The 22512-nt window shown below is 39.6% G+C and overlaps 1 protein-coding gene across 1 annotated transcript in view; it reads left to right on the top strand.

Moving 5' to 3' along the window:
- Window positions 1–18418, top strand: part of LOC145502422 (histamine H2 receptor-like) — a 33141-nt gene extending 14723 nt beyond the window's left edge. The window contains exon 2 of the mRNA XM_081481750.1: window positions 15675–18418. Coding sequence (XP_081337876.1) covers window positions 15978–16904 — 927 coding nt within the window. The 5' untranslated portion in view covers window positions 15675–15977 and the 3' untranslated portion in view covers window positions 16905–18418. The remainder of the gene's footprint in view (window positions 1–15674) is intronic.
- Window positions 18419–22512: the final 4094 nt, after the last annotated feature.

Here is a 22512-nt window from a genome sequence, read left to right on the forward strand (position 1 = left end):
ATCAATTCACTGTCACTAGCCTCACTACAGCAGATGGGAGCAATTTTGATTTCTTGTACCCGAGTACATCGTAACTGTTCCTCCACCGATTCTGGACATATTTTCTCAGATAATTCTCTTGAAGAGTCTGTGTGGTCTAAACCTTCCACCGAGGTTCTTCGCAAAGCACATCGTACCGGCCGTTGTTCAGCTTCTCGAATATGTCACAAACAAACAATTTTCTACCAAATGCTCTTCTCAATGTTAAGGGCGATGATGAATCTTGTCGTTAAAGGCAATAAATGTCGAATAATCCAGACGGATGCTTTGGATTATAAAGGATTGGAGAGCGAAACCATCGACAACAACAACTTGTAGGTTTCGTGGACCACGAAACCCCGGGTGCCGGGACGCGCGCAATACATGTCGGTCGACAGAAAGTCTTTAACAACAACACCTTTGTTTATTTATTTTACATTTACAGTTTTACTAAAGCATATAATAAATAGAAGAACAGAAAAATGTACACTTATTCAAAGTTGGGATACTGAAGAAACCCGAAAGTTTCCTAGTCAGTCTCAGGTTATTGTAATGTTTCTATTTAACCGGCTACTTAAGAGAATCCAGAATTGACAAGGAAAGAGATGCGTACATCTCTTAAAGAAAAATCATCCTTGAGAAATGCAAAACAATTTTTTACCCAAACCAAAGCTTTAATCTGATTTAAATGTAGTCTATCCGATTTAGAAGTAGTAAAAGCGACATATTTTATCTCCAGGTACGTGTTTTGTGGTTGCGCTTGAGATGTGTTTTGACCTTTTTTATTAATATTTAGTGCTATTTCGAATGTGGAGAGACACTTACGTTACGAGTCCTTTTTCATATTCCAAATAATTTAAATGTGAAAATTATGTTTATGGTACAGGCGAGAGAAATTTTCTCAGCCAAATGACGACTAATATGCGATTAAGACCAGCGTAACAATAATTTTGCCATTGTTAAGATAAAAGAACACTTCGATCGATCAGTCTATACCGTCATGTAACAACTTTTTTTGAAAAAAGTTGTTTCTTACCAATATCTTACCCCTGTTAAGACTGGAAGGTAGGAAGCCTTTAAGGTCCTCACCAACTTCGCAGGCTCGCAGGTAACTGTAAAAGAATTAAACAATGAACTCCAAATTTGACGGCTTTTCCTAAACTTCACCTGGGAAACATCGATAGAACGTATCATTGGTCTAATTAACATCTTGATGTTTCCATGGCAACTATATCTTGACAACCAAGTTTTACAAATTTCCCTTTGTTTTGTTTTAAATGACCAAAACATTGAAGTACAACGAAGCTTTGGTATCAGTATATCTTAATCCCATAGCCACTTAAAAACATTTATATATATTAAAAAAAAAAAAAAAACTCTCAAAAAGTAGAATAATGCAATGGAAGGTTACAATAGGCCACGGTGGATATGTCAATATTCCAAGATGGCTCCGAGGCCCTCAGGACAAACTTCTTTATTTGGTGTTGTTTTGCTTGTATCCAAGTCTCTTTTGGGAATTGAGAGACAAAAGAAGCTTAAGAAATTAGAAATTTTAACCTGAAAGCCTCGGAGTCACGTTAGAATATTGATATATCGAACGTGGCCTATTGTTCTTTTTCTACATATTCACATGCAATCAGTTGCGTGTGACAAATTACACAATTGTAACCTCCCAAATGAACCACCATATATACATGGAGAAGCCTACTTAAATGACCTTGCTAATTAAATTTCCACCCCTGGACGTAATTGTGTTGTAGTTTTAAACCAGAAACTAAGCTTTGAACATACACAAAATCTGAACTGTGTGGGAAAAAGGAATTAAAAACGTTAGCCGAATCCGTCTATTTCGAAATGATCCCAAGAGTGTAGAGTTCCTTTGATAGTAAAACAAATTAAAACAGTTACGCTCTTTTTTACAAGAATATGTCTTATACGAATATTGAGACTCGTTATTGCGAAATTTTAAGAATATTTTAAGAATCAATTTTTAAATTTATTGCATTTACAAATTTTATACAATACAATGATATGTTTTTAACTAATAAAGACCTATAAAATTCTTCCTTTCTCTAAACGGTGAAACTATTCAAAAAACAACAAAAAAAGCACCAGCCGTATGTTCGATGCTAACAACAATTCTACAAGAAGTCATGTGCGTCATCTCAGGCTTTAATACCTGTAGGCTGGCTCTAAAATTACTTTTGCACAATCCAGACACCCAGATACATTCAAAAATAGAAATTTCATACGCTATAATCTAAGAATATTCATCCACGGCCGAAAAAAAAACAATGTTCGTATAAAAAAAGATTGCGCTGTTAAATGATCCTTGAAGATATCAAGCATGATATAATGCATTATTTCTTGTGCCATCAATCGAACAAAGAAAACTGACAAAGTTGAACTCCTCAAATTTTTTTTTTCCTAAATGAACGCGCGTTTTCAGTTAATTTACAATGTCCAACCATTTCTTGACTGTTTTCATGTGGCTGTTTTACCAAGCAGTGTCTCGGTTTTTTTCCCTTAATTTGGCCTGTTCAAAATTTATTGCTTTGTCTGTTAATAAAAGAATATCCCCAACTAAGCATTTGAAAATAACTGAACTGTTTAGAGCTTAATCAAAACAGACAGCGAATGGCTTTTTTTTTTTTTTTTTTTTTTTTTTTTTGTAAGAATCGGAGTCACGCTTCTATTTAAAAAACAATCATTTACGATATCAATTAATCGTGGCTGTAACCGTAAATATTACTTCCCTGGGCAAAATATCTTTATTTTATTATTATTATTTTTTTATTATTTCTTACTTGTAATAAGCGACTGAGAAGCTGTCATGATATATCAATTAAAAATGACCACTTAGCAGACTTCAAATTAGAGAATCAATAAAACCACTTTTGAACGAATTTATTTCCCAGACTTAATGTTAGCTTAAGACGAGTAAAATGTAATTACATTTTGAATTAACCTTCTCTTACTTCATGCTTCGCCTCTTGTATAGATACCTTTTGTAGACTTTCAAAGCTTAGTTTCTGGTTTAAACACAATTCCGTCCGAAGTAGGCTTCTCCATATATATATCCAGTTTTCTTTCATCGTAGTGGTAGCTGTAAAAACTTGGTGCGTGGGAACACTTTACCCCACGCAGTAAAGGAAGCTGTCTATTACATCCTTAAACCATCGGGGCTCATCATTAACTTGAATGGTTTCTTTTTTGGCATGCGTCAATCTACGGCGAGTCTCACTTTTCTTTACTTTACTATTAATTACAATTAGCTAATATATTTAGTCAAAGGTGTAGATGACTTTTGATTCTCAGAGGGCACGGAGTTCTACTGGCAATGGAGAATCCTAACAAAACCATTCAGGTTTTGCTTTGCTCTGTCCATTTATCTGGAAAGCATCTGCTTTTCTTTGCTGCATTTAACTATTTTCTCTCCATCACCGCTATCCTGGGAAACACTGTAATCCTAGTTGCGTTGCACAAGGAATCCTCCCTCCATCCGCCATCAAAACTACTGTGCAGCTGCCTCGCAGTCACCGATCTTTTGGTTGGAATTATTTCCCAACCAGTCCTCGCTGTCTATTTTACGTTGATTGGAATAGCAGAAGATAACTTGATTGATCTTTGTGTGTTCTCCGCAAGCATTGCTGCCCTCACTTTTACAATTCTAACTGCAGTGTCCATGCTAACAATGAGTGCAATAAGTGTGGACAGACTCCTCGCTCTGTTGTTGGGATTGAGATATAGACACGTCGTAACTTTAAAGCGAGTTCGAGCTTTAGTTCTCTCCTTCTGGATTGCCAGCGCTGCCTTTACTCTGATTATGATTAAGAATTTCGCTATTTTAAAAATGTACGGTTATGCTTTAAATTCACTATGCCTTTTGGTCTCGCTCTGTTGTTATTCGAAAATCGTCTTCTCTCTTCGACATCATCAAGCTGCAATACAAGATCAGGTTCACCAAGAACAACCAAATGGAGAAACGGCACAGAACATGCAACAGTACCGAAAGACCGTATCTACTGCAGTGTGCATCCTGTTGACCTTAGTAGTATGTTATCTGCCGTACAGTATAGTTTTAGCGATAGTTACAAAAAACGGATCCTCCCCATTTCTTCATGCAATTTGGGCATTTACAACAACTCTTGTTTGTTGAAACTCGTCTTTAAACCCAATTTTTTTATTTTTGGAAGATCAAAGAGGTGAGACAAGAAGTAAAGAACACGATCAGGCAGATTTTATGTCACAAATTAGTTTTAATACATTTTTTTATCTTATAGTTTGATTTAAGATCTAAGAATCATGTTAATTTGAACTTATTCGGTGGACAGCAAAATAAATATAAAAAGGAAGAGCAATCGGAAGGCAACTCCTATGTTTGGCATGATTGCAATTAATAATTTTTAATTAAAATTTTACCTTAAATTTACCATAGCAACTGTGGGTATATCCCATAGATAATTCAAGCAAGGCTGAATTGAGTCAGAAACTTTACATTTATTTATCTTTAATTTAAGGGGAAGTGGAATGAGATAAGTTTCATTGCCAAAAATTACAGTTTTAGGAAAACGATTATAAAATCGATGTTTGTAATCTCCAAATAGATTCAAATATCTTAAACCATTTAAACAAGGGCACTTTGAAATCCTCGCAACTTTGAGGATATACGCGTAACTTGTGAAAGTCTCAAGTTATATAAGCATCATATTTATTTTAGTATTTATGTTTTATCAAATAAACTTTTATATAAAAAGTAAAAAAAAATACACCTTCTATAACATTAAAATCAAACAATATATTTCCTTTTAAGAAAACGATTTTTAATGAAATCGGTTTATTTAACCTGCCAATAAATTCTTATATCATAACCCTATTCAAACCGGGCAGTTTGAAACCCTTGCAATTTTGAGGAAAAACGCGTAACTTGTGAAAGTCTCCAGTTATGACAATTAATCAACCCCCCCCCCCCCCCTTGCTTCTCTTAAAATAAGGACAACAACAACTTTGTGTGGCTGAAAATGGGGAAGTGGGTGACAGAGTGCTCAGTTAATATTTTAGCCCTATGAACCCCTGGAGTGTCAAGAAAACAAAACCTACAGCCCAAGGAGATGTAGACAGTGGATGGAGAGAAGGGAGTAGGCCTGCACTCAGGGCCACTGTAAACATTCCTGGGTAGAGAGGAGGGAGTGGACCTCCTCTCTGACTGGAGGGAGTGGGCCTCCACTAACCTAACTCCAGGGGGTAAAATTGGAGGGAGTTGGCCTCCGAAAATCGAGTCTATGCTGGCAAGAGTGTGACGAGAGGAGCACTTCATCCCCACAAAATGCAAAGCATTCCCCCCATTGACGAGCCACTGGAAAAATCTAGTTAGTCCAAGAATAACAATATCCAGTATAATAATCTTCATTTCATTTAAAAACAATTTATGATGCCTTTTATTTTGCGAGGATTGAGGAAGTTTACACTATGTCAGAAATATATATTTGCGAGATGGGTCCGAAAGGAGGGGGGGGGGGGGAGGGGGGGATTGAGCTGAAGAGTACATTTTATCAGAGCTGCTGGTAATGTATAAAGGGATAAACCTCCCAAAACAAAAGGCATTTGTGTCACTTGGAATAACAGGCTGGCCAACTTATAACAGGCTAACTAGCTGTTGGGGGACCTGTGCCAGAACAGAGGGTGGGGTTTTTATGTACCTTTCAAAACAGTCAGAGGACCAACGACCCAGAACCTTAATAAGCCATGGGGGTAAATTGGCTGAAGCGGCTGTCATAGCTGCGCCTATCCGGAAACTGTGCCCAACACACTACGAGATTCATGAGGATCTGAAATCATGGACCCCTGCCGATGTTCTACGGTTGAACCGTAGAACATCGGCAGGGGTCCTAGTTTATTCGACACGTAGCTTAACAGTGGGAATGAAATTCCTTGACGCCTCTTCGAAAGAGACGTGTTAAGAAATCAATTTAATCAGACCGCGATCTGACAACAGAAACACGAACCCGTCAAGTTGATCGAATGAATACAGGGTCAGAAACAAGGGCACAAACAGACATTTTCATTTTTCTTATTTATCTGCAAAGACAAAACACAGAGATTATTCAGCGGATAAATTGAAAAACCTGCCGCTTCAGATGCCGGTAAATGTATTTGCTAATAGAGGACGCTTCTTCGCCGTAAACAAAACAACACGGTGTCCTTGGGCATCGCAGGAATTAAATTCGGTGTTCAATTAATGTTTGATTGGTCAGGAGTGAGTTTTTTTGCAATCGCTTCTTTCCATTCAAAACAACTCGCAAAAAAAAGGCACACGAACCGCTCGAAATAAAGTAAGAACAAGAATTTCAACAGGTATTTTTACTAAGTATAACGGCGTACTATTCTATCCACAAATTTAAACAATAGCCTTTAAATCTGGCCGGAACTCTGGATAGACTGATCACTTAATGAACATTACAAACCTTTCTAAAGCGGTAAATACTGCTCCTACGGCTCAGTCCCCTTTTACCAGTTAAGATCTCTGGTGCGAAGATTTGTACGGAGTTTCTTAGTTTCGACAGCAAGAGATTTTCGTTTGGAGAAGTGACGAAATCATAAGTTTGGCTCTACTTGTTCTTAGATCTATGTGACATGTCCCCTTTGTTAAAAGGAATCTAAAATAAGGAAGTCATTAGAGAAACATTTCGACACAAAGCAACCTGGAAATGATACACCAAGCAGAACTGAGTTTTCGTTACCAAATAAAACAGCTCCGAAAGTTCATCCTCGCCTTCTAAAAGAGCGTGATCTGCAGTATTTGGAACGGCTGACAGAAATAGCGGAGGGAATCGGCTTTACGTACAATGCCAATGCTCCCGGTAAGTACTTTTAAGTACTTAAATTGTGCCGCAAATTTTTAGAAAATTGCCGCACAATGAGTTGACACCATCACGTTCTAATTACCAGGGCCGAGAAATGTAGAACTTTTAAATTATCCTGGCAAAGAGACAGTCAACATGGTCAAACGCGAGATGAGCAAAAAGCGCGACTTGCGTGTGGTGATATAAGAAAAAAGAGAAACTGTCAAGCCTCGTATCCCCTTTAAGTCGCTTGCACTCGAACGAGAAAAGGGTCGTCTCCTCAACTGTGAGGTCGTGCTGCCCTGGAAGCTACAAAGAAAAAGAAAACTACAAAGCAAGCCTCTCTTCACTCTCTGAAATAATAATTGGTGAGAAGGGCAAGGTAGAGAAACTTGGGAGTGTTGCGAACTAATAAATTATGGTGTCCCGTGTTGGACACTTTCACTTATGGATACTGTGGGACTCTATGTTGGAAAAGTACATCGTCAGGCAGCATAAAAGATATTTAAGGGACTAATGGTACACTAATCTCTCAGTTCCCTGGATTTTTCTCTGCTCAGCTCAGATAAATCACATTTAATAATGACAACTGTATTTCATTATTCCAGGCAAACTATTAATATTTAAATCCTCAAAATTATGCATGAAAGTATAATTTAATGAGCTTGACTGTTAGTTCCCAATGAAACACCCGGAGAATAAATTCTCACAGAACCACAGCCTAAAGATGCTAAGCTGCTCTGCTGCTTCAGGGATTAAGCCAAACAATGTCATTTGGATGTCAATACAATTAAGATTTAAAACCTCAAAATTATGCATGAAAGTGTATTTAAATAAGCTTGACTGTTAGTTCCCAAAGAAACACCCGGAGAATGAATTCTCACAGAACCACAGCCTGAAGAGGCTAAGCTGCTCTGCTGCTTCAGGGATTGAGCCAAACAATATCATTTGGGTGTCAGTACAATTACTGTAACATTTAAATCCTCAACTTTATGCATGAAAGTATATTTAAATGAGCTTGACTGTTAGTTCCCAATGAAACACCCGGAGAATAAATTCTCACAGAACCACAGCCTAAAGAGGCTAAGCTGCTCTGCTGCTTCAGGGATTAAGCTAAACAATATTGTTTTGGTATCGAAACAATTAAGATTTAAATCATTGATAAAAAATTATGTATTAATGTTTAATTTCAGTAAGCCTGACATTTTCTTCCCAATGAAACACCCGGAGAATGAATTCTCACAGAACCACAGCCTAAAGAGGCTAAGCTGCTCTGCTGCTTCAGGGATTAAGCCAAAACAATATCATTTAGGTGTCAACACAATTAAAATTTAAATCCTCAAAATTATGCATGAAAGTATATTTAAATAAGCTTGACGGTTAGTTCCATATGAAACACCCGGAGAATAAATTCTCACAGAACCACAGCCTAGAGAGGCTAAGCTGCTCTCTTGCTTCAGGGATGAGACTTAACAATATTTGGTGCCAAATCAAAATTAAATTCTCAAGTTTAGTAATATTTTAATAATAAATTAGTAATCAATTAGTAATAAAATGAACATTTAAAATATTTTTAAGTGTATCTAGTGGTCAAAATTCAATAGATGTGTAACCTTGAATAGGCAGGGCAAAAAAAAATGCTTAATGTAGCCATTACGTAGTGTTTGAAACTACACTCACTGTAACACTTGTGTTTTAGTGACAATGACAACAATAGACTTACTCGCTGTGATGCAATGAGGACTTACACTCACTTCATTTTTAGCCGAGGATCGTTCCTAGGACCATTTAGCATTTTTCGAACTCTTTCAAGGCTTCCAACGGTTGTTTAACCAGACTTGCTTCGACATTGCAGAGCTTGAACACGCTTTATATTTTCTGGTGAAGGTGGCGGCGTCTCGAGCAAGTAGGCGGAAAACTCACCAGTTCCCGCCATTTCATCGATTGGAAGGGAATTTATCAAAGTTTGATTGTTTTGAACTCCACTGAAACGATCATTCATCGCCTTGTAGATTTTTACCGTCGAATTGGGTTAGCAAGAATGCCAGAACTAGTGGAAACCGACCGTATACCTTTTCCTTTCCGAGCCAAACCATCGAGGTCCATCGACCTTGGCGCCAAATGTGATCGATTTCGTAAGGTCGGTGCAAACTTCAACAATACCATGGATAAACTGTTCTTGCTACGGTAGTTATAGGATTCGGTCTGTAAGACAATTCACTCGAAATTGCGTCCTGTTTGCGTAGTATCCGAACACTCGTGAATACGGATAATAGTTCACATACGACCATTCTCTCCAGCGCTCAATCTTAAATATTATTATCGCTGTCATAATAATTAACCATTCGCAATGCATGACTATTTCTTGTCTGGTCTTCTTCTTTTACTCTTGCGGTGAGATGCGTGACAGGTCGATTACCGCAAACTACACAGCGATGACAGAATTTTCGATCTCATAACACAACCCACCGGAAATTAGAACCCATACCCTGCTGCGAATTTCAGAATCGCATGAATCTCGTCATGTTCACTTGAGTCCAGACCCCCCTTACTGATTAGGGGCCTTGTTTCCCTGGTTAGCTTTTCCCGGGTTAGGAATGCACCAGATACATAGATGAAGAGGGGTCTAGAGTCAAAAGAGGAGGGCCTGGAGTTCAGGTAGGCCACCATTGCTGAGATGGGGCACAAGGGTGAATTTGTCTTTCCAATAACGATGGTCTGTCCCTGTCTAAAAGGGTCTGTTTTGTACACCTTTAAGCGCACTAACATATACTTGGGTGAACTCATTGGCATAAAAGTTATGTCTCTGTTCATGAGATGGTGCTTGGGATCAAAAGTTTGGTTGGAAGTAAGTTCGCCTAGTCGCAGGAAGCCAAAAAATGCCAGTGTTATAGCTGCCCAGAGCATTAAGGAATCCCTATTGTCAGTATGCTGCACATTGAGGAGGTAGTAAAATAAATTCAACAGTTGTAAAGTTATTGGTCTGCGTACTTTGGACTGTTGCCCTTGTGAACGCTTAATGCCTCTGAGAATAAGTCGGAGACGAAGGAAATTAGATAGAGGAAGCTCGTAGCCATGGCTGGAATGATAATTTTTGACTGCAGACAAATAGTTCTTGATAGTGGTATATTGCACACAACGGGCCATTGCACCAGAGAAATTGATTAAAACATCCTCATTAACGGGAAGGTGCGGATTGATGTTCATTTGTGAACAGAAAGTGAAAAATTGCTGCATACCAGAACTGTATGTCTTTTTGGTGCTCTGGGCAAGGGCCATCCCCAGGTAATGCTCAGCTTCCTTTGCTAGAGATTGTACAGATGGGCTGGGATGGGATCTGGCGTTGCATTGGCGTGGGGTGCTAGCTGGTGGAAGCGTTCCATCTGGAAACGAGAAAGAGAGTCTGCAATGTTGTGATTGATCCCAGGGACATGCACTGCTCGAAAATAAAAGTTATACTGCAGGGTGCAGAGTGTTAGGTCCCTTACCAAGTCCATTACCCGGGGAACTTTGGATCGACGGGAATTGATGACCTCAACTACACCCTGATTATCACAATAGAACTGAATACGCTTGGATGTCCAAAGGGCCCCCCACAAGTGGCACGCAATGTTAATTGCATATAGTTCTTGCCAGAGAATGCTGATCCCTGGCTGGCCTAGTTGTTGAGATGGTAGCCACTGTCCCTGAAACCATCTTTTTTGGGAAAAAAAAACCCATAACCCAGGGAGCCAGACGCATCTGTGAACAAGGAGAGGGTGTCGGAGTTTTCCCACAGAGGGGATAGGAATAGTCCTATACTGTGCCACTGGTCCACGAACATCTGCCACATTTCAATGTCCTTGTAGAAACCTGTGGTTAGCTTTATATGATGATGGGGTTTCTTAACACCTCTGGTAAGGTGAATTATCCGTTGTAGGAAGGGGCGCCCCGGAGCGATTACCTTGCAAGCAAAATTAAGGGTACCTATCAGTGATTGAAGTTCTTGCAGGGTTGTTGACCGCCGGGATTGGAAATCGGAGAGAGCAGACTTGATCCTCTCTACCTTATCCTCGGGTAGCCTTGCCCCCATTTTCCCAGAATCTAGTATGATACCCATGAACTGAATAATTTGAGAAGGACCCTCGGTTTTGGATGCAGAGATAGGAATATTCAGAGTTTTGAAGGTCAAGATCATACTTGACAGACTTGCCCGGCAAAGTGAATCCCGCGGTGGGGTAGGACAGGGTGGTTCCACTATGAGGAAATCATCCAAGATGTGGCAGACAAAGGAAATGGAACATTTGTTGAGTAAAATGCACTCAATGGCATCAGACAATTAGTTAAAAATGTATGGGGCAGAGCGAAGCCCAAATGGGAGTACCTTGTCGAAATAATACTGCCCATTCCAGAACATCCCCAAAAGTTCCCAGTCATCCGGATGGACCGGAATGAGGCGAAACGCAGACTCTATGTCTGTTTTTCCCATGTAGCAGCCCTGGCCAAAGTTTTGAACTGCTGCAATGGCGTTGTCAATAGTAATATATTGGAGGGAGAAATCATCCTTTTCAATAAAATAATTGATGCTAGAGGTCCCAGACTTAGGGTAGGATAAATGAAATATCGTTCGGAATTTGTCGGAATGTTTTTTGGGAACAAGACCAATAGGCGAAACTTGAAAATTTTTAAAAGAGGGTGTGGAAAAAGGGCCCATGGTACGCCCTTTTAAAACCTCATCATTTAAATTTGCTGTAACCACATCAGGATTTAAATAAGCAGTAGGTAAGTTATTTGAAAAGCGTGGGCATCTAGGACCAGAATAACCTATCCTAGCTCCCTCCCTCAGCTCTGAACACAGTTTGTTGACAAATTCCCTATCAGGATGATTGGATAAGGCCTGATGTAAGCTTTCTACATTGACAGGAGTAACTACATCACCAAAGCTACTTTTCTCGGTGGCGGGTGCTTTGGTGCTTAGGAGGTGACTTTCCCACCCTTGGGGAAGATTGTTTTTCTGTTCCATAGTTAGTGGGGCACTTGATCCCGTGGTGATCTTTCCCACACCCAGACCTGTTACATTTGTGGGCATAGATGCAAGGGGTTCTGACACAGGGAACCCCCCTGTTGAAGTTGTGACAAGTGCGTTTTTCGGACCCCCTAGAGGTACTTGACGATGAGGGTCCTGACTGGAAAACCCCGATGTCTTCCTTTAGAAGTGAAGGTGCAACCGTGAAGGTTTTGAGCCATAATTGACTGTCAATGGTTGATCATTTCAATGACTTGTTAGTGGCAACCTTCTGCCGGAACTTTATGTCATACACACACCAGCCTCAGAGGCACGGTGTGGGAACTTGCTTATTAGAACACCCATGTAGGCACTAAACGCCGTCGTCCACTCCGAGATGTCAGTTATTGATGTAGTTTTGGCCTTATTTACTTTAATGACTGAATTTTCCGCAGTTAAGGTAAGCGGCTCATCCTGGGACGGATTTAAAAGATTAAAGTTCTTGGGAAGCAATTTAGATAGTTCCATGAACTCACCGGTGAGGATCTCCTTGGCCATTTTGGCCGGCAGCTCGTGCACGGAATCCATTGCTGTGTCCGTTGCAGATCTAGAGCAAATTCCAGGACTTGGACTTGATATTTGTGATTCGGGTAGGTTATTGCTTGTGGATGCTGCTGAAGCTGCTGAAGAAGTTGGTGTAACATCCACAGAGGATTCTCCTGCGGTGGTGGCTGGATCGGGAGCTGGTGGAGGCGAGCCACTGAAAGCGCAAACTGTGGCTTGTGCTGCGGCTGATGCGGCTTTTTCCATCGCCTCGTTTAATGACCCTTGTACGATGGATTGTACTTGGGTCAGTTGTGTGGCTGACAAAAGCCCATCTTGTGGCGCTTCCCGATCTAGTAGCTCTTGGACTTGACGCTGGAGTTGTTGGAACTGCAGTTCAAGAGCATTTTGGTTCGCCATGTGCTCGCCGCCATCTTGAATAGGGGGCGAAGTGCCAGAAAGGTTTCCTGTGTTTTGCCGTGCCTCGTCGATACGATTAATCAGGGCAGCACGTCCGCCGGTCGTTGCGAGGTTGAGCCGGCTGCACGAAGATCGCAAATCTTTAACATATAGCCTCCCAAGTTCGAGGTCTGCAGGTAAATGACCGGGGTCGGCCAACGTGGAAGTGTTCCTTGCTCGGCGAGTCGGTGGCATGTTGTCAAGACCTGTTTGGTTTATAATGTATTCAAAACACCTCGCAGAATGCAAGATCAATGAGCCCCGCGATTGCGCCGGCTAGATTCTGGCTGGGTTTACCGCTTTCCAGAAGACGGGCGAAGTAGAACAGGGAATATGCGAATAGAAAATATTCTGGACAAAATGTCGCACTGTAGTCTATCTCGTGTGAGAGCAAAAGACACTGGCCAAATTTAGCAAGCACGTATCAAGATGCTAAAGTTCACTCTGATTGGCTGGTTTTCAGGATTCTCACGTGAGGCCATCCAAGGTTGATGAACGGATGATTAGCAAAGCACATAGCTCAAAATAGAAACAAGAGTTGTTGATTAACTGAAATTTATTTCATATGTTCAATAAATTGTGATTTAAATTTATTTTAGTATTTATGTTGTAAAAACTTTATATACAAGTAAAAAACTAACCTCCTAAAAATTAAAATCAATCAATATAATTCTTAGCATTTTCCGTTTAATTTATGGTTGTGCTTCTTGTACCTTATCAATTAAGCAGCAATCCATTAAATAAAATTAAGCTTTTTATTAAGGCGTTGATATTTCCAAGGAAACGATCAGCAGAAAAACTCCAAATCGGGGGATAAACTCGAATTCTATTCAACACAGATTTCCTAAACTGCATAAATTTCCACAGCGATAAGTTTATTTAGTTGCTGGTATTTTCCAACTTTGCTTCTGACTTTAAACTTTTCCATCCTGGTTAAAACAATGGAGAACATAAATTTTCAGAATATCGTAATCCGTGAAACAGTAACGCAACTTTTTCTTCGGTTCACCCTCTTTATCGTTGAATTTGTGAGTGAAAATCGACTAAACGTCCATGGTTCAAAAACGTGCATTATATTACTTCAACACATATTGTGGTGCTATTTTGAAGCAAATACATCAGTGTTGTTCATTCCTCGGTCAATTTATTTTATCACACAAGAATTTAACCGTTGAAAGTGCTTTAATCTAGCCTAGAAAATAGTTTTATTTTTGGTTATATCAGTTTGAATGCAATTTTATTAATTTTTTTATCAGTAAATGTGGCTGGCACAAAATCCTAGTATACATATGTCAGTATACTATTGAATGTTTGGAATTATGAACCCTCAGACGTACAAGGTGGGGAGGGGGGCAGGTGGATGCCTCCCCCTCCCCTTTAAGGTTTTTTCAAAATTTTAAAAAGACGATTTACCTAAAGGAGCTGAAACTTTCCGTAGCTGTTCCTTCATCATCTGGGGCAACCGTAGTGTCAAAGGACATCATAAATTTACCAAACACGTCGTCGTTAAAGTCTAGTGGTTAAGTATTCACATGAAATGTAATGGAAGTAATGATAAGGCTTGGCCAAAATCCAAATGAGTAACAGAGTAGTGACGTCACTTTGCGATGTGATGACACCAAATTATCTTCTGTTAGTAGAATTGATGTGTGCATCATGTTTTGTTAATTTGGTGGCCTTAACTTTGACGGTTTTTAGGATAATGGGTACAACCTCCACAGGTCTTAGGGCTTCCAAAATTGTCTCTTGTGAATATAGCTAACTAAATGGTGTTAACAATCACTTCCCTCTTCATTTTAATAAAGACATAAGAAAAAAGGTTGTATGTTAACTAAAAGAAGTAAAAGACGTTTATGAAAGCTTTCGACAGAAGAGCTGCAGAAGAACTTGCCAGCGGCTCGTCTTCCCACAACATTTATCGTTATCCCAATCCCTCACTCAGATATTTTGGGCTATTAAATCTAGTTAATGCGTTATACATGCTCAGTCTGCCGTATTGGTGAGGTTGTGTGAGGCAAAAACAAATCAAATCAAGATGAGCGACTAACAATTTCAAACATTCTTTCTGTATACCTAATGATGTTATTAATTGACAGGAAAAAAATAGAAAAATAAAAAGCGAAACGTAGAAAATCCCATGCATCGAGAAGTGGTATTTGACATGCATGTTTGAAGGGAAATTGTCACGTTCACTCGATATGGTGTCTTGGCTGGTGATGTTTTCCTCAGTTGCAATTAAGTAGAGTAGCCTCCTGACAGTATTTGCATTTTGTTTCAGCAATATTATTTGATGTACGTGCACTGAATATAAATGCTCAGTCCAATACTCCAAGCGGCTGATCAATGGACTTTGACAGAAATTGAAGGCTAAGATATACTCTGTTTAAGAATTTTTGTCGCTTTTCGTGTTTCTTTGATTTCCAAAAGGTAAAAAAAAAAAAAAAAAAACAGAAAAAAAAGCGATCAAGTAAAGCGGAAACTCATCATAGAACTGACTAAGCTTATTAACTTTCTGTGTATCCATTTATCTTTAATGCTGCTTTTGTTTGAATTATCAAGATGGAATTATGAAGAACTTTCAAAGGTTTGTTTAAACTATCATTTTAAAACTTAATGCATACGTCACGTTTTCGCTTCTGGGTTATCACTGGTGTGAAATAATTAACTCCGGCTCCTGTAGATGACATAAATTTCCAGTTTTACTTTTCATTTGCAAATGTTAAATATCAAGACATCTGGCTTGAAAATTGACATCGTCGGGTCGCCTTCAATTCTGAAGTTATTGGTGTAGTGTTAATCGAAGGAGCGCAGTAAGATTTTTACATCAGGCTGTGTAGCTAACGTTTCGATTTAGTGCTACCCACAATGCTTCTATGAATTCTCTTTTCAATCTGTTCAAACCTATTTTCAGGTCTCGAAGCTCCAAACGATTCTACCAGTCGTAAACTGCTAGTCGGAGCTTTGCTAAAGCCATTTGCAACGTCCATGCTTGTTTCCTTTCCGGCATCATTTGATTGAGAAGACCATTTTCTGTACTTCAGGAAAGGCAACTAACTGTTCATCAAGGTCAAACGATCGCATTTGTCAGCACGGCGCAGTTGGAAAATTGCAGAGAGAACTACACAGCGACCATGGACGCAGACTATAGCGAAAGGATACAGTTATTGTTTTGCTCTGATAACATATCTAAAAAGCTAACACTTTTCTTTTGGGTCATCTACATTGTCCTCTCAATTGCTACAGTGTCAGGGAATGCCTTGATACTACTTGCGCTACGAAAAGTGTCTTCTCTTTATCCGCCTTCCAAACTTCTGTACAGTTGCCTCGCAGTCACTGATCTTCTTGTTGGTCTTATTGTGGGGGTAGCCGGTGCTGTGCATTTTATGATGTGGAATGTGCATGTAGAGTCGGGCCGATGGATGGACCTCTGTATATACTCTGCAGGTGTTGGTGCAGCCAGTTTTACAGTTCTGACAACTGTGTCGCTGGAAATACTGACGGCAATAAGTGTGGACAGACTTCTCGCTCTGATGTTAGGTTTGAGATACAGGCAAGTTGTGACTTTAAGGCGCGTCAAAGCAATAGCTATCTGCGTTTGGATTCCCAGCATTGCTTATGCGCTGATACTGTTTTGGGAGTACGATGCGGCAAAAATCTACGGGTACACTTTACAATCACTTTGCCTTCTGGTGTCAGCTCTTTGCTACTCGAAAATATTCTTGACCCTTCGCCATCATGTAGCCGAAGTACAAGAACACATTCACCGAAGGCAATCGAATGAAGGTGCATCACTGAACTTGAAACGATATAGGAAAACGGTATCTATTGCGGTTTGGGTCCTGATATCATTAGTTATATGCTATATACCCCATATAATAGTTACAGTACTATACACTATTAATGGGCCCTTTTCACGTATTACAATCTTTTGGGGATTAGCAGGAATTCTTGTTTTCTTAAGTTCGTCTTTAAACCCGCTTCTTTATTGCTGGAAGATCAAAGACGTTAGGCAAGCGGTAAAGGTAACTGTAAGACAGGTGTTATGTCTGGCGAACTAATTTATTCAACGAGATGCGTTTCACAGTGGGAACCTTCCACAATGATATGTTCTCGTTTGATTAACTACACAATTAAATAGCCTGTTGTCGACATCGAAAAGGTAGAAAAAAGCTAATCCTTTTTCGTGATAGAATACAGAGTATTTCGATTACACATCCAAATGGAGGCTAACTGAAATCGAAGCTTTGTAAATGAGTGCTGAAAATGACACCTTATAGATAACGCCGAGAGCACGATTTAGCGTATAGAAACAAAAACACTTACAAAAGTATACGCCTTTAAGGCAAAACGCAGTAATGTCGAAAGGCAAAAAGGGATACGGAAATGGTGGTGTCCGTGTTAACCAAAGGGGCTGTGTGCACAGAAAAATTTTTGAAAATTGATTAGTTCTGTGGCCTGGGCCTTGGTTTAGTTAAGTTTAAGGCCAAAGAAAACACAATTTAATTAATTAGGGGATATGTATAAAGATGATCTCTCAACCAAAATATCTAATTATGTTTAGCTGACGAAAGTGGGTTGTGTTTAGATAACTAGTACTTGTAATACTTACGCTCTTGTGTCATTAGTGATATGGGATCCAGGGAAAATGTATCTCCTGTTATTGAATGTGAAACCGATATTGCATGCAATTATCGCTTGACAATTTCAAGAATATCATTTCTTATTACCTGTATTAGTCAGTAACTCCATCAGAGGGTTGTCTGTCGCATCAAGCTGATCAAGGAAGTGCGCTGCAAGTTAATTAAAAATATAAGCCCGCAATGCGTACTTGTGAGCTTATAATTAGTTTTATTGCATTCGGTTGGAGTTTGCTTTTAAAAATCAGTATCTGGGAGTTAGATTGCTATAAGTGAGAAGGCAATCACTGCAAAGATAAAGGGGTTGCTTTGAAACTGGAGACATTGTACTCATGACAGAAAACTTGTGGCCCCTCAGTCGCATCCTGGGAATAAAACCAAACAAGAGAGACGGGCTTGTGAGCAGAGTTAGGCTGAAAACCAAGTCCGCAGTCCTGGAAAAGATCGTTCTCCTAGAGGCTCTTAGACTCCACGAGAGTAGCTAAATGTTGTTGATCTTGATGTCCTCATTAGACCGCAAGCAGTCTCTCTTTTGCCCGGAACTCCGTAGGGAAGAACGCAGTGAAGAAAGGAAAACAATTGTGACTACGAGTGTGACATGCGAGTGGCGAGCGGAGAAGCCGCAAGCCGCGAGTAGCGCGGGCGGCTCGTGGCTTTGCATATCACGCTCGCAAGCTCACGACCCACCCGGCTTGCGTGAGTTGCGTTCTTCTTTGCGTTCTTCCCCACGAATTTTCGAGCAAAAGAGAGACAGCTCGCAGTCTATGCCCTCAACCAAGAAGTTTGCTTGCAACGTCAGAGAACAATTGTTTCTTTTTTGACTTGATTGTAATGAACCATGTCGAATGGATTTAATGACAATGTTACTCAAGTTTTATTTTAACAAGATAAGAATCAAAGCTGCAAAGTTTGTGGGGTTGTGTATACTTCTACATTAAAATACGTTAATTAAAATATATATATATGTAAAATAAACTTGATTCGTTCGGTAAGATTTTTCTTCAGTATGACTGTTATGTCATGTTTTGGTGTTAACTGAGCGTGAATTCAAAACGTAAACAAAAGAACAAACTTAAATTTTGGCCTGTAGCGATTTTAAAGCTCCCATTCGATTTGAGTGCATGAAAATCTTCTCACTCGCCCAAAGGGAAATTTGCTCCTCCCATTTTGTGAGGTACGGTGGTCGAGGAATTCAGAGAAAGCTTAGGAATGACTGATGTGCCAGAACTTGATAGCATTGACAGAAAAGGCGATTCAAGCTAGTTTTTCCTTGCCTAAAGATATATTTAACCTATACCCACGGCTGCAAAAGCGAGGGGACAACCATTAGTTCCAGTTGACCAGTCACACAGATGTTCCTATCAATAAGGTGGTGTGCGTCTTACGAACACATTGCTACCAAGTCAACTTGGTTCTTCTCCACTGGCGGGTTCTTTGTGATCAATTTGGATGGCAGGATGAGGTCCTTTGCGAATATGTTCGAAGGTCGAAACGTATAAGTTTTCGAATTCGCGCTGTCCAACCCATTCACGGGTATCAAGAAGACAGTCCTGTCGGAAAAAAAGCCCACAATTTGCTGTCGGTAACCGGTCAAGATTGCTGGGACCAAATGAATCAAACCGCAAGTCTACCGGTCAACTTCGTTCACATAACGAAAAATATTATTTCGTATCTGGAAGCTGCGTTTCCGACAATAATTTTTGCTACATATTTTAGTTTGCATTGCAGGATTACGATCCACTCGAAGTTGAAATGTGTTTTCGTAAAGAACTGCGTTTGTACTTTGGACTCTACCTCATGCACTATGACGACGAGCCTTCAAACCATTAGGCGTTCTCATTATATTCGCGAAGTTTATTCAGAGCAAAACAGTGTGTATAATTGATTTTCTAAGACCGGGAATGTACCTGCCATCTGTAAAAGGCAAATAATTTCCGGAATAAGTAGTTGCAGCTTTCTTTCTTGCACCATATGAATTTACTCATTACTCATAATATAAATCATTGACTAGCTCATTGACGAATTCTAATGGAATTCTTTTCCTGTAGCTTGTGCACATGCGCTCCCTTCTCTCAATTTTTTGGAGGGAAGACGGCGAATATGCACAGGCTATTTTCCTGCTACTGGGAAATTTCCTTTTAATTTACAATTTCAGTCAAATGAAGTTAGTTTAGGTTGCTGTCAACAGTTTCCAGCATCTTTTCTGGGATGCATCGGTAGACTACTGATGCGGTTCTATTATGTACCAAGGTATGTGTGGGGCTCAAGACAGTACAGCTACTGCACGAATGTAATTTTTTGAACATGAGATATTTCGTAAACATCAGGCTAGATAGCTATTCCTTATTTAGGCTCGGCTATAGTTTTATCTGGGAGTAATTCTGCTTTAGACTGCGTACCTACTGAATATTATAGGGTTACGTAGTTCATCTACTGAGCGTATTCAGCATAAGTCTTTGCACAAGCCACATTGGCAATTGGCAATTGGCAATTGGCTTTCCATTTTCGGCGCATTACCACCATTCTTTTTCTGTTGATGCTAGTTTACAGTTTCACGAAACAGTATAGGTTAACAACACAAACACTGTGCCCCTAGCATTAATAAGAACAAAAGAGGTGCAAATTAACAAGATCGAATCAAAATAGACGTTTTAAAGAGGTGCATGTCAACTGGCCTAAACATCGATGAGCAGAATGTCATCACTTCTGGACGTTACCATGGAAACGGTAAATGTCTGAAAACGCTATTTATGTTTTAAAACACCTCGTCACGAATTCGCTTTCAGTTTCTCAGACAAAAGACAGAAGTTAAATTGACTACTGTAATTATTAATTTAATTATTAATTTAATTACCTCGCATCTACATTCTTCTGTGACACATTTCACCTGGCATCTGACCCGAGCAAAACTTCCCTCTTAAAGAAATGTGAAATAAAATAGGCCCAGTGCATGTTTGACTTTTTAACATGGTCTTTTGGAGGAGAAGTAATAGATTTCTCAGGCAATTTTTCATCTTACATGATTGCGGGATGTTAGAATAGCAGGTAAAATAGGAATAACTAGCTAATCATTTTTTTACAGAGCATCATGCCGTTAGCAGTTGAGATTACTCAATCTACCTGTCTTGTGACGAGGGACGGATAAAATGCTTCACTGGAGAATGTAGATGCGCGAATGAAAGGCACACACTATTTTAAACATGGCCAAATTGACAGTTGCTCTCTCTATTAAGAAGGCCATCTGAGTGAAAGGAAAACAATTTCGGAAAGTACCACTTGCACTTTTCTTTTCCAACTATATGAACTCAGTTATTACAAAGTTGCAAAATCAATCCTTTCTAAGCAAGCAGACATCAAGAAGCAAGCAGATATCAGTTCATTATGACATTAAATGCGGTGTTCAAAGGCGGGTGATTCCATATAAAAGCGCTGTCTCGTCTGACTGAGAGGAGACACCTTACCAAAAGTCGTCCACAATTACACAAACATCGATACAGCTATGTCAGATCTTGTTTTCTGGACTATGGCCGCTGAATAATTTACTCGTTCGACTTTGGATTCGCCTTCCGGGCTCTTTTGAATATTGTACAACTTGTAAAAATACAGGCCTCTTTCATCTATATTGGGGAAAGAAATAGCCGTAAAAAAAATTGCCTCATGGAGAGATGTGATGGTCGTTTTCCCAACAGGCTTTGGCCAAAGCATGGTTTTTACCGTGTTTCACTGTTTGCGCTCACCAAACAAGAATTGTCGTCTACGAGAACCAGTCTCGTTGTTATTTTGCTGTTAAAGAGCATCATCGACGACCAAATGTCATAAGTATTATCGCTGAACTTACTTTAATTCACAGCAATGGAATCGTCGTCTGATGTTTTATGTCCTTTTGTTGTTTGAGGACTTCGATCGCGGCTTGCTTCACTTTCTGCAGGCTCGAGTAGATGAAATTATGAAGTTTAAAAGCGTTTCTTATTTTACGAACACAGGCATGGCACACACGATCAGATGACGTGTCTGATTTTTCTATTTCTAGACCAATTTCAGATTTTTGACAAAGTGCCATTTTGAAATCCTTCACGCTGAGAGACCTTGAAAAGGTTTTGAATGGAACTGATTAAATTTTCCGAATTTGATCTTGAGCGGACAACAACAAAGTCTACAATTACCGTTTCGATTCCTTCCTTGACAAGCTTTGCCCGGGTTTCGCAGCCATCGAGCAAACACCGCATCACCATAGCATCGGATAGTTTTGCTTTGACAGACTCAACAGTATCACAGCGACTTTTTCCTACCAAGTTGGCTGGAAGTTTCTTATTACGATCTATGCTCTGATCAGCTATGTTAATACGATTCACAAAACCTGTCATCGGGTTGTCAAAATATGTAATACCCCTAGTAATATAGGGGGTGGCGATAAAAAATGTTAATTTTAAGCCTAACTAGTTTGACAAACACAAAACCTGTCTGATCGTGTTCTTCACTTCTTGTTTCACTTCCTTGATCTTCCAGCAATAAAGAATTGGGTTGAGAGATGAATTTAAAGAAAGAAGAGATGCTGCGGATTCCCAAATGACATCAAGAAATGGAGATGATCCATGAATCGTAATTATAGCTATGGCTATACTGTATGGCATATAGCAAGCTATTAATGTAACTTCTACCCAAATTGCAGTAGTCACTGTTTTTCTGTATCTTGCAATATTGAAGGGAATTTCTCCACCGTTGGGCTGTCCTTGCGGTTGCTGAGCTTGAATTTGATTTTGGCGAAGCGTGAATAAAATTTTCAAATAACAAAAGAGTGAGACCAAGATGCAAACTAATATCAATGTGTAGTTATAGCTTTTTCCAATCGAGAATTCCCATATCATCATTACAGCAAAACCAAGGCTTACAATCCAAAAGGAAATAATTAACGCTCGAACTCGCCGTAAGGTTACAATTTGTCTGTATCTCAATCCCAACGACAGAGCGAGAAGTCTGTCCACACTTATTGCGGTCATAGTTAGCAAAGAAACTGCAGACAGAGTTGTAA

Source organism: Orbicella franksi, chromosome 11 (genome assembly GCF_964199315.1).
Source record: "Orbicella franksi chromosome 11, jaOrbFran1.1, whole genome shotgun sequence".
Lineage (NCBI taxonomy): Eukaryota > Metazoa > Cnidaria > Anthozoa > Scleractinia > Merulinidae > Orbicella > Orbicella franksi.